General features: G+C 42.3%; 1 protein-coding gene across 3 annotated transcripts in view; it reads right to left on the bottom strand.

Annotated features, from left to right (window-relative positions):
- The window catches only part of myo1ea (myosin IEa), a 161,161-nt gene that overhangs the window by 104,600 nt on the left and 43,587 nt on the right, over nucleotides 1-12,974 (bottom strand). For all 3 annotated transcript variants that reach the window (XM_034190192.1, XM_034190198.1, XM_034190184.1), the window contains exons 2-4: nucleotides 12,335-12,478; nucleotides 8,064-8,153; nucleotides 6,344-6,438 (exon numbers count right to left, since the gene is read on the bottom strand). In XM_034190192.1, the coding sequence (XP_034046083.1) occupies nucleotides 6,344-6,438; nucleotides 8,064-8,153; nucleotides 12,335-12,478 (329 nt within the window). The remainder of the gene's footprint in view (nucleotides 1-6,343; nucleotides 6,439-8,063; nucleotides 8,154-12,334; nucleotides 12,479-12,974) is intronic.

Raw genomic sequence — 12,974 nt, forward strand, 5'->3', positions numbered from 1 at the left:
TGGTGTCTTAAAGTAGAGTCAGGTTGGTAATGGCGCTGTGAGAAACAGATGCAGACTGTTATAGGCTGCCAGAGGAAGTCATGGGAAGCACTCTGTTACACAGTCATCTCCATATGACCGTAACCTTCACCCTATACAACGCCTTACTTCTACTGAGTATCCCAGCTACTCCACGTTACAGTTAAGCCCATGTAATTTTTGGATATTGACATAGTTTTGTCATTTTAGTTAACAGTCGCATTATATTAGAGTTGAAAGCAAATACTGAATAGGTGAATGGAGCTCTTTTTGTTTATTGTTCCCACCAACAGGTGCTGAGCTGTTTCACAGTCATGTGTGTTCCCTCATTGGCACATCAGCAGATTAAAGGTCTAGATAACAGTTGGTTTCAAGCAGTAGACATCCCATTGAGCTCAGTTAAATCAACCATTTCTGGAATGGAAATTATTTACCACTAATTTAAAGCTACAGTATGTATTATTTAAGGGTGTTTATTAGCAGAAATGACATTCATAACTGTCTGTTCGCGATCGTATAATTACCTACTCAATGAATCGATGTGTTTTCATGAGATTAGAATGAGTCCTTGATATATACATCGAAGCAGGCCTACTCATGGAAGCTGCTCTATTGCACTGCCATGTTGACACAGTAGGGACATGCTTACTCTGCTTTTTGCATTTTGACTGAAGAAAAAGGAAGAAGAATCAGTGGTTGCTCCTTCATACACTGTCTACTGGTTGCTAGTTGTAGGCTAGCAATTTTGAGAGCCCCAAGTGGTAAGCTTCGATGGGCCCAGAAGAAGCCCATCCAGAAGAAAACATGTTTGCAGCCTGGTACGAAAAACGTGCTCGCTATACTTTTCAAATGTACAGGGGTGAATTTTTTTAACATCTTCGTTTAAGATGATTCAAGCCATAAAACTATGCTTAATTAGGGGCGTGGTCACGTTGAGTGACGGCACCTGAGCCCAGCATCTCTTACTCTCATAGCATCAGTCAGTCAGAGGTCAGTCGATGCAGTTGCTAGCTGTTGTAGAGGGCTGTGTCTGTGATTTTGAGAATTTTATTTCAAACACCTGGAATAATATGGCTTGTTGTGTGGTGAAATGTCCTAACAGATCATCAAAGACATCCCATATTCTGCAATATTCATGCTGTGTGAAATTCTCATCTTATTTAATGTTGTATGCTAACAGCGTTAGCAATTTTAGCAGCTATCAGTTGCTTCATCCGTTAAGTCATAGGACTTAACGGATGATTACTGGTCAAATAAGTGGCTCATAACCTTTAATTCCCACACTGAAGAACCACCATACAGTCCCCAATGCGCCACCTCTTTACATTTATGGGTTCGTTATGACACAGACAGAATCAGCGCTGCCACCACTGCCAACATGGAGACGCTCAGATATGGACCTTATGTTGGCTGTTCTGGATCGCTATAGAAATCTATGGGTGATGTCATGCAGGCTTTGTCCAGTATATACATAGTCTAAGGAGAACCCTCATTTTTGTGAAATGGAGGATTATACATATTACTTATCACAAGAGAGGGCAAGGGAGCAAGAATCCCCATCGGCAAAATCCAAAAAAGTGAAGAGGAAAAAATACAACGGGCTGCATAATGCAATCTGCAACCTCACCATGAGATGACACTAAATCCAGCACACTGTGGTTTTAAAGTTGACAGTCCTCACAACAACATATTCACAAATGGCTTTTGACTCGAATATGCTGACATGCAGACATGTGGACCTAACTCTATCCGGCTCTTGCTACTGTCTAACAACAAGAGTTGGCCTCAAGTAATTAAGCAGTTTCAATTTTAACTGCAGGTGAAAATCAGTTCCACTATCCTTCCTTCTGCAAGTTATTTTCTGATGTTTATTTGCAGCAACAGCCGCAGCAGAGTTTAATTTAGGTCGTGGCAATAAAAGTGAAAGACTCCATGCATATAATAAAAGTTTTGTTAGCTTCCACAGTGATTTATTACTCAAACAAGAGCATAGGTTAACCCGTGCAAAGCTGAAGCAGGAAAGGTTAAGTTTTAAGAAGTCAGGTCAGTTTTGAGAGCATGTGCTGGTGCAACACGTCACCACATCCACCACACCACAGAATGGCCCTGAGTTCTAATTGGCAATCACACAGGGAGACAATTGGTCCATCCTCACAACAATTCGTTTGACACAAGGTCCTTCCAGTGGTACCCACGGATCCTCTGAACAGACCTACCAGCAAAGTCATCCATTTGTCTCAGTGTTGACCGCTGATAGCTGCTTATTAACATTCATAAGGGCCCCTTCACACATAACACGATTGAAGCTGACTAGAGCACGAAGGAGGAAGGAGGAATTGCATGCCATTTGTGAAAAATCAGAGCTGCCTCCAACTCCTCGTACACCTGTCGCTACAATTATTCGCGCACACCAGCAGCTGAAAGACAGAGAGTGCCCGGTGAGAGCCCATTCAATCCCTCTCACAGCAGATGTCGGCCAAATTCCAAGTGACACACATGAACATCCAACACCACTCACTGGACACTTACAAAATGTATGGCTATTCGCACTATCAGCACGAAAATAGTGAGCAGACAATCACTTTCGAGCTGGATGTGAAATCTGTCTAAATGTCCCATGAGTGTGCATGTGTATCGCATGTGTGCGTGTGTTTCGCTCCCCCACCCCCGCTCCCCCCCAACACGTGGTGTGCAGGGGGAGAGGACACTTGCATGACATGCTGATATGTATTTACAGACATGATCACATGGGGGCCAGACAGCCACGTCTGAGCGCACAGAGCCGGGCTGCAGTGGCCACAAACACAGCGCACCTCGGCAGGCTGCTCCATGTGAAACAGACCATCAGATCACGCAGCAGGCCTTCAGAATGTCACACGCGTTCTGCCTGACACACGTGTCTGGCAGAACACGCGCAGCCGCAGGACTATGACAATATGACAAGCCAACAGTGCCACAAATACGGCACTTTCAGTCACGTATCACCAAAAATATTCCGTAACAAATGCCGTTTTGTCAGTTATACGGCACTTTTTTCTTTAAAAAAAAAAAAAAACCTGTTTATCTCTGTTGATTTTAGGCATTTTATGTTTCTGTTATAAGACAGTGATTGTAGTGCAGTGGTAAAGTTTCCTTCTGGTAATCTGAGCTTTTGTAAATTGCAGGTTCGAATCCCATGAGTGCCTTTTTTTTTATTTAACCAGGGTTATTTAACCACAGTGTTCTGTATTGTGTCAACTTTTATTTATTACTGATATCAACCCAGTGATTTTCACTTATTATTCAGCTGATTTTTATTTTATTTTTCTCCACATCAGCGGCGCAATGTGGTGCAATACGTTCCAGCTGCTTGCACTGTGTTCGTGCACGCTCATCGCCTCTGTGTCGTGCACACCTGTGCAACCACGTGTCCCTCACGACAGCAGCTGGATGGTTCGTGGTTCCCCATTTCGTATTTGGTTTGTGGATTTTGTTCTGGTTTCTGTGTCTTTCGTGTTATGTGTGAAGGGCCCCTAAGTAAAGCCTGACATCACCTGTGGCAAAAGCACAAGAACATGCAAATAGTTTTCTGGCTTTGGTGGCTTAATTGCAATAAAACACACATTGGTCTCACAGGTCTCCTTGTAGCTGACAGGCTGTAGCTCTCACAGAATTTTAAATCTTTTTTTGCTTTTTTGTACTTAAGCCTACAAGCTTTGAATCACAACTTCTCAGCAAGAATGCACAAATCATCCCACCCATTTCCCCTGATGGCTGCAGAAAACAGTTAATTCCCACATTATTTTTGGCAAATGGTAAAAAGCCTGAACAAATGGTTGATGCTGACTGCACTGCTTGTCCAGCAGTTCACACCAGCTTTATTTGCTGAGAAATGGTTCATCATCAAACCATTTCCGTGATTTTATTCACAGATTTAGTTTATCACAAATGTGTCTCACTGTCTTTATGTGGGAAAGTGAATTAGTAACTGCTCATTGTCCACACAACTGGTGAAAAAGATGAATGAGGGGTAACAGGTCATGACGTAAGCTCAATAGTAACCAGACTGCTCAGGTGACAACTCGTATCCTAAAGACCCATCCGGGATGCCACTGGTCTCTGAGCATCTTTAACCTAAACCCTCTTTCAATTTCAATTAAAAATTTTTCAATTTATTTTCATTTATATAGCGCCAAATCACAACAGAGTTGCCTCAAGGCGCTTCACACAAGTAAGGTCTAACTTTACTTCCACACATACAGCTCTGAGATACTTGCACTTCACTAAGTATTTTATATTTTTTCTACGTCACTGTATTTCTAAAAGACACATTACTGTGGTTTTTACTCTGGTGCATTTCTTTCACATACAAAGATAGAAGAGTGAATAAATACCCTGCACAATGGCAAAGCAATGACAGCAATAGCAGGGTAAGGTCTTCAGGGGAGAGTGCGTACAAGTGTGTACAAGATAAAATATATACACATATACACACACACATATATATATATATATATATATATATATATATATACATACACACACACGCTATCCTGTATGGATGTCTGTGTGTGTTGCTTTTTAGATCAATTAGGTGTCTAATTCGCCTGTTTCACAAGGTGCCATTGTATTACAATCCTCCATGATCCAGAAAAAGTGCAAAAACGGAATGAAACAGCTTACTCCAGTTTGCCTCCAATCAGGTTGGCTTATAAAGTGCATACCTGGCAACTGCTCAAAAACTAAAGTAAAGCTGTGCCCGGCTGTGTTCTCAGCCAAAACCACAATAAATGCTGCTTTTGCTTCAAATTTTTACCCCGATGGAGAACAATCAAATGTTTCAAACTGTACTCACTAGGACTACCCCGTTTAAAGAAGTCTGAACATGATTGAAGCTGTTAAGACTGCAAACACCCAGAAGTGACTGCGTAATGATGCCAAGTTGGCAAATCGGGATTTCTTAGGTTTTAAATTTTTAATAAATTTGCAAAATCTAAAAAAAAAAAAAAAAAAAAAAAATCACACTGTCATTATGGGGTATTGTGTGCAGAATTTTGAGAGGAAAAAATTAATTTCATCCATTTTGGAATAAGGCTGTAACTGTTGTGAAAGTGTAGGTACACGGACCCACAACAGGGGGCGCAATGAACGGACAATAGAGAAAGGTGAATAACAAGTTTTACTGTTGTGAACAGGGCACAACCAATACAACAATTAATACTTTGGAGTTGTAAGTCGAAATCTGCTGGTGTTGTGTGGGCAGGCTCGAAGGTAGGAGACGTCCGTCCCCGTCGAACCGGAACCACCCAGATTTCCTCCGCCACCGAAAACCAGGAGTACTGGAACCGCCAAGTCCCGAATTCCCAGGTGGCCACTGCCTTCGCTCGTCGGATCCGGTACTGCTGGCGGGAAAGAGCACAAACACACAGGTATGGGTGCGACAGCACCCAGTAGACGGAGAGGGGAGAAGCCGCCTCCACCTCTTGAAATAATGAAGCAGGAAGGTGAGTACTTATCCAAGCAAGGTGCTTTCTGTAATCAGCTGTCCTGAAATAGTTTAGCAAGGTTTATCAGAGTCCTCAAAATATATACTAGCAGAGTAGGTTACCTTAATCTCAAGGCGATATCTCGGCACTGAGGTGGAGACGCTGTCCTGCTGATATACTCCGTCCTGAGTGCAGTCAGCTGTGTCTAGTAATGGGTGACAGCTGTCAGCCTGACAGCCTTCGTCGGCGGCAGCGCCCTCTGGTGCCTGGAGCCCGCACTCCAGGCAGGGCGCCCTCTGGTGGTGGTGGGCCAGCAGTACCTCCTCTTCAGCGGCCCACACAACAGTAACATAACAAAATGTGGAAAAAGTGAAGCGCTGTGAGTACTTTCTTTTCTATCTACCTATCTATCTATCTATGTGTTTTAGTGGCTTTTCTTCCAGAGTTAGTTGACTGATGCCGACAAGGATATGATGGAAAAACACAGCAGCAGGACGACACTGTCCTAGTCAGCTTACCCAAATGATGCAGTAGGACCTGTTTGGCCTGTACTCTTGTTCCCCTCCCTTTCTCATTGTGACCTGCAGCAGCAGTTTGCTTTTGTTATCAGTCCTCACAGATCACATTGCACAGATCAACATCCTGAGCCTTTGTGTCTCAATCTCTTCTGTCCCATTATTTTTCAACAATGAGCAGTGTGGAAATAGCAAAAACAAAATCACAGACAGACACTGACTTGAAACCAGCCTGAGCAATGGCTGTGACAGACTCTCATTAATTGTTGTTGTTTGTTGACAGTCGACCAGCAGTCAGCTCGACTCAGGGACTGATCATGTGTGACTGCAGCTTCAGTGTCTTACCTGATGATGACACACTGGTTCTCACGATCAATCATCATATTTCTGTACATGTTATCAGCCAGAGCATAGATGTGAGGAGGGTTCTCGTACTGAGCCTGAAAATTAACAAAAGGAAAAAACAATCTAAATAGAACAGCTACCTCACATAGCTAAATAGAATATGTGACTGTTAATACAGCAGAAATGCAGCTTTAAAAAACAAAACAAAAAGAAAAACGTTACATTGTGATGGCAGTGAAGCCGAAAAGTAAAGGGGTCATACTATGCAAAATTTGCTTTTATCTACCTTTTATATTTCATGTGATTAGGTTTACAGCATGGTGGATTAGTGGTTAACACTGTTGCCTCACAGTGAGAAGTTCATGGGTTCAATTCCCGTGGCCTTTCTGTGTGGCGTTTGAATGTTCTCCCCGTGTTTGCGTGGGTTTCCTCCGGGTGCTCCGGTTTCCTCCCACATCCAAAGACATGCGGGTTAGGTGGATTGGAATCTTTAAATTGTCCATAGGTGTGCGAGTGGGTGTGACTGTGTTTCTTTGTCTGTTTGTGGCCCTGTGACAGACTGGCGTCCTGTCCTGGGTGTACCCCGCCTTGCGCTCTATGACTGCTGGGATAGGCTCCAGCCCCCTGCGACCCTTGATTGGACTAAGTGGTTGAAGATGAGTGTGTATGTGTGTGTGTGTGTGTGTGTGTGTGTGTGTGTGTGTGTGTGTGTGTGTGTGTGTGTGTGAGATTAGGTTTATTGGTAAACATCCACAAAGAAAATGCAAGAGGTAGTATGGTGGGTCAGTGGTTAGCACAGCAAGAAGGTCCTGGAACCACTCAGACCAGGTACTTTGTGTGGAGCTTACATGTTGTGCCCGTGCTCGTGTGGTGTCCCTCCGGGTGCACCAAAGACATGCAGGTTAGGTGGATTGGAAACTTTAAATTGTCTGTAGGTGTACGTGCAAATGTGAATGAGTTTGTCTGGTTTTATGTGAGCCAGTGACACTCTGTCGCAGGGCTGCATAGAAACAAACAAACACATTCACACCTATGGACAATTTAAAGTTTACAGTCCACCTAACCTGCATGTCTTTGGATGTAAGAGGAAGCCAGAGCACCCAGAGTGAACTCACGCAAACATGAGATCATGTAAACTCCACAGAGAAAGGCCGCAGGTGGGAATCAATCCCATGACCGTCTTGCTATGAGTGCTAACCACTAAGCCACTGTGCTGCTCTCTAGCTTTAAATATGCTTTCAATTTTACACAAACCAGGATGTTTCTATGTAGGGTGTGCTGTGTAACTGTTCAAATCTAAAACTACTGCAGTTTGCAGGAATCATCTTCCAAATGCCAAATCTGTGTGATGACAAGTCTTTCCCCAGTCAGTTAGGATTTTAACAGCCATTGCTGCCTTAAGGAGAGCAGGCTGTCCAAGTGCAGAGGCAGACTTGAACAGACTGTTCTATGAAGCCTCTGCCAAACTTGCTCAATGGCTGAGTCAAGTTTCTCATAGCAACATCTGTGCCAGGCCGCTGGAAAGTATTTGCACTACGTCTACCCCAGCTCATTTGGAAGCTTTGTCTTTCCGACTGTTATCGTCTAAAACAAAGAGGCACTTCAAGAACACATCGTTGCCTTTACAGCATGAAATGAGCTCTTCTGGTTTGAATTTTTCAGACACAAAAACACTGCTCATAAGTCACGGCACATCAGTGGAAGATGGGATCCTACTTACTGCGCCTTGATACATCTCCACTTCTTTTTCCCCAAAATACGGCATCTGCTTGAAAGGGTTGACGGAAATGAGCACAGGACCGATGTATGTCTAATGAGGTTAAAGATCACATCAGCAAAACAAAGCAAAATTAAAGTTCCTTGTTCGTGCAACTGCAAAGGTTATTTGAGATTATGATAATGATAGGAAAATAAATGCCAAGGCAGCGTTCAGCTGTGGAGTTTAGGCATGAAATCTATTGATTTCTCACATCGCGGTGAACAGAAACAACATGGAACAGTGAGGTTTTATGGTGTAATGCCAGAAAGCTGCACACGGTGAATCAAACGGGTATTGTGGGTGGATTATAGTGACTCACAGCTGACTGAGCATCTGGCAGAGAGACGTCACAGTTAGTGATTATTTGACCCAAAACAAAGAGCTGATGCACAGCTGTTAAGTCCAAAACTGCCCAGTCTGAATTCGACTTTGTTGTAACTGCAGAGGTTTATGCAATAAGCTGCTTTAACATCTCGCACTGCTGCTTTTCAAAGGGGTTATTCATTCATTCTTTCATCAGTTCATCAGCTCATGTCACGCTATGAGGAGCTTAAGGGTTATGTTTACACACTCAGAAATGCACGTTTTTAGCATTAAACTATCTGTGGGATGTTTTCTGTAAGAATGTCAACTTACAGAAAACCATTTTCAAAACTCCCACAAACAGATAACATGATCTGTGAATGAATAGCAGCTGATTTCCCCAGAAATGGGAGGTTAAGGTCACCCATCTACAATAAGATTCTTCTCCACCACAACATGCATCTCTGGCCAAGACTGTGAAGAACATGCCACTTCGTTCAAATGATACTGTATTTATGAAGCTGCTGATAAATGTGACCCGTTTTCAGTGGAGGGCACAACTAACCAAAAAGTTAGCTTCGATAACCGCTAATCCGCTAGCTGAAAAGTTGACTTTTATAACGCTAATCCGCAAAAAAAAAAAAAAAAAAATGCGTAAGTTACAGCTAACTGCTAACCACTAACGTTTAGTACTGACTCAGTACACTGTCGACTACTGATAAGCCAGTTTCGAGTTTATGCAACGCCGAGGCTTCTGAGTAAAAACAATACCAATCACAAACACCAAACAAACAACGAGCGGGAGCTTCTGTCTTTATGCACACTGTCCGCTGCTACCCCCAAAAAGTTTAGCATTTTTTGCATTTGAAAACTGAAAATTCTGTTTGTGAAGTGTATTTACAACAAATAGCGACCAATTTTTACCGGGGGGTGGGGGGGGTGGTGGTATTAAAAGAGACATTTGAATTTCCCATAATGCCTTTCGACACGTGTGTCTGTTAAAGCTCAAACTTTCAGAATTTAGCGCATTACTTTAAAGGATGTGTGTATTATTTTCTCTCTGTAAAAACGACAGTTACCGTTATTGTCAATAAAGCGTCCAGAATGAGTTGTTTATGAGTAAAACCATGAGTGAAAAGTGCTTTGCGTTTCATGTCTTCTGCCCACTGTCTATCTTGTTGCATGTGGAAATAACTTTTTTTTTTGCAACAACAGCCAGCCTGCTCCGCTGTCTTCTGCTGGGGGAAGACTGAGCTCACAGTGGTCTGACTATTGCAAAACACTAAACAAAATCTAAAAGCAAACACAACTTGTTTTAGTTAAGTAAATTAAGTAGGAAATGTAAAAAGACCTCACGCACAAGGTTTGTTTCATTTATTAATGAAACTACTTTATTGTCATAGTTTGAAATAGTTCATTGTTTAAAATAAATTTTGTGAGATTTCATAGAGGCTCTACCTAAAAGCCACAGAAAAAAATTGCAGAAATCATAAGATTGGCAGATGTGATGTTATTGTTTGTGGGTCTATGAGCGGCAGACATTTAGAAATAACCTACCTGCATGTGGATGTGTGTCCTGTCAATTAGTCCCATTATTTGAGGGAAATGATGTGTTTCCTCAAAGCTCCGGCTGATCTCCAAGGCTTCATTTTCATTTGCCACGTAAATCAGCTGTTTAATCAATCGGTCATTTCATTGCGGCTTTATAAGACATGTACCCGGATTTCTTAACTGTGCTCTGTACCACATCGCATAAAAACACATTCCGCCACGCTTGTCTCTTTCTGAACAGTCTTGGAGAAGAAGCATGTTCCTCTGATGCTGCAGTTTCAAAAGAAACGCGCAAAGAATAGCCGTAATCTCAATTACTCCAGAAAACAAATCCATTGTTTATACGGGCGGCTTCAGGGTACAACTCATTTGCGTATGTCACAAATGACAGACGTCACAGCGCAAAGCATTATGGGATTGCTCTACTGACTGAATCGGATGGTAATCACGGTGCATGTAAACCCGCACAGCAAGCGGATCACTTTATGGCACGTTCATGCAAACAGGACAATCTGATCCACCAATCAGATAGAATTCAATCAGATCAACAACAAAGTGCCCATGTAAAAGTGGCTACAGATAGGGACTAACATGTATGATACTGATCATTAAGTTTATTCACTATTCGGGGTTTTCACGTATCCCATAATCCCTTGCACGCCAGAGAGTCGCTGCAGTCAAAACAACATAAAGAATCCACATGATGACAATTGTAAATTAATATTATACGACAAAAATGCTTTTTTATGCTTTTCATCACATTAATAAGAGACTGCTGCATGATATCCTGAAAACTTGCTAAAACAATTATAACAAATAATCCGTGTCTGCTGCGTTTAATCTGCGTGGAATTTAATAAGCGCAAACCGAATTTCAGACATATTATATATATTAGTCTGGAACAAAGAGGACAAACAGTGTTGTAAAGAACAATAATCAAGACGTTAAAGAGCAAACTTCACTTTCTCCCAGAATGACAGGAAGCGACTGTAGCTCACAGCAGCTCCCATTGAAAATAACGGAGAGACAGCCTGTGATTCTCGCATGTTTACATAAAACAAACGCAATAACAACGTCTATAAACCCAGATAATATATTCATGAGCGTTTTAGGCACAATATAAAAATAGTTTTATGGCGCGATGTTAATGGTGTTGTCCGTGTGCAGTGGTTAAAGTGCAGCGTGATCAGAGCGTCTCAATGCAGTTATCAGTGTTACTGAGATCTCGCAGCGCTGCGACCTCTCCGAGGTTTTGTGGGATTTGAAACCTGAAAAGCCTCCATGCCGGCAAAAAATGTTAACAGACTGAAAGCAACTAAATTAGGAGGAAGCTAAGTGGTCCTATGATGGTTTTCAGAATTAGCTGAAAAGCTAATAAGCTAACAAAAAATTTATCTTTGGTAATTAGCGGATTAGCAGAACTGTGCCCACCACTGCCTGCTTTTCCAAAAACAGGTGAGGGTCACCAATCTTCAAAACGCTTCTGGTCCATCCTAATATGCAAGTTAACCTATTTCACTGAAGATATGTCCAAGTACCACCTGAAGGTGTATATTAAGAACCCCAGAAAAGTAAAAATTAGGCCAATGTGACTAATCTTCAATAGATTTCAGATCCATCTCAAGACTTATCACTGACAGCAAAATAAAAACATTGCTTGGCGTTGGTGATGTGATGCTGCTTTTCCATTGTGCCCGTTTCCTCAGAAAAAGTTAGGTCAGTGTGACTGATGTTCAATAGGCTGCTAGTCCTTCTCAAGATGAATCACTGCCATCAAAATGATGAACTTCCTTTAGCTCATTGAATGAAAAATGTGTTTACTTCATCACACAGAGAGACAGGACAAGATAATGACAATACACATTTGGATGTCAGCTGAGGAGTAATTGGAGTGTACTCAAATATCATGTACATCCATCAAGGCCCAATAGTTTGAGGTGTATCTGGTTGTCAGCAGCATACTGTTCCTCAAATGGTTGTACCAAGATGGGTATTTAAATGCCAAAAGTAACTCTGGATCAATCTCAGAACTTAATCAACTCTTCCTTGAAAGAAGGTTCAACCCTCTGGAAACTGCTGACACACAGACTAACACCAGTGATGACATAACTTCCACAGCAGAGGTAATTATGGCTGCTCGAACTGCAACACTGTGGATTACGTAATGTGATTTTTCTCACATCATTTCTTTCACAATCTGAGTCAAGCTGGCATAAAATCAAGGTAACTCTCATTCTATTTATGAGGGAGCAGGAGTGAGTGGCCCGCCTGGAGCGGCACCGTCCAACACTGGGAATGAGTGTATAGCTACTTTTGGTGGGAGTGACACTCTGTAATTCTTTTCCCAGGTATGATTTGCAGGTGTGTAGAAAGGATACAAAAATGTAGTCATCCATGTATCTTTTCTTGAGGTTGTCCACGATGGCGTCCTCGTTGATCTTGCTGAGAAGCACCATGTCGTCCACCCCACTATGTTTGACATTGTGGCTCTGCCAGTGGTACTTGTAGTGCCCCCGGCTCCCCTGCAAAACAAACATACAATGTGTAATTGTTCATGGACTTGAAAAGACACAATGGGATGGCTTGATGTGACAGACACACTGCTGCATGATCTGAATAAACTGCGGCGTTTGAGACTGTGTGGTTTTTATCACACTAATGACAAAATAGTTATTATGACACCAACAAAAGGCAGTGCGGGCACATTTTCTGATCGCAGCAGCATCATGAACTGTGTTTATTTTCACATACTGCAAGGTAAGATTCCCAGAAGTGCTTCGTGTTATTTGTCCAAGTGTTAAAGATGCTTTGACCAGGCTCTTATCCACATCCTGACATTGCTATTTTGCTTTGGCTGAGTGAGCCTCCAGAAAACTGAGGTCATCCATCATGTGCTATGAGTCAGTGCTGTCTCGCTACTGTGGACGAGGGTCACGATGTGCTGTGAGGAGTGAGTCTCTTTCTCCTGGCTCAGAGCCTCAGACAGAATCCAGAACATTAGTCAATGCACAGTTTAAC

This window comes from Thalassophryne amazonica, chromosome 2 (genome assembly GCF_902500255.1).
Source record: "Thalassophryne amazonica chromosome 2, fThaAma1.1, whole genome shotgun sequence".
NCBI classification, from domain to species: domain Eukaryota; kingdom Metazoa; phylum Chordata; class Actinopteri; order Batrachoidiformes; family Batrachoididae; genus Thalassophryne; species Thalassophryne amazonica.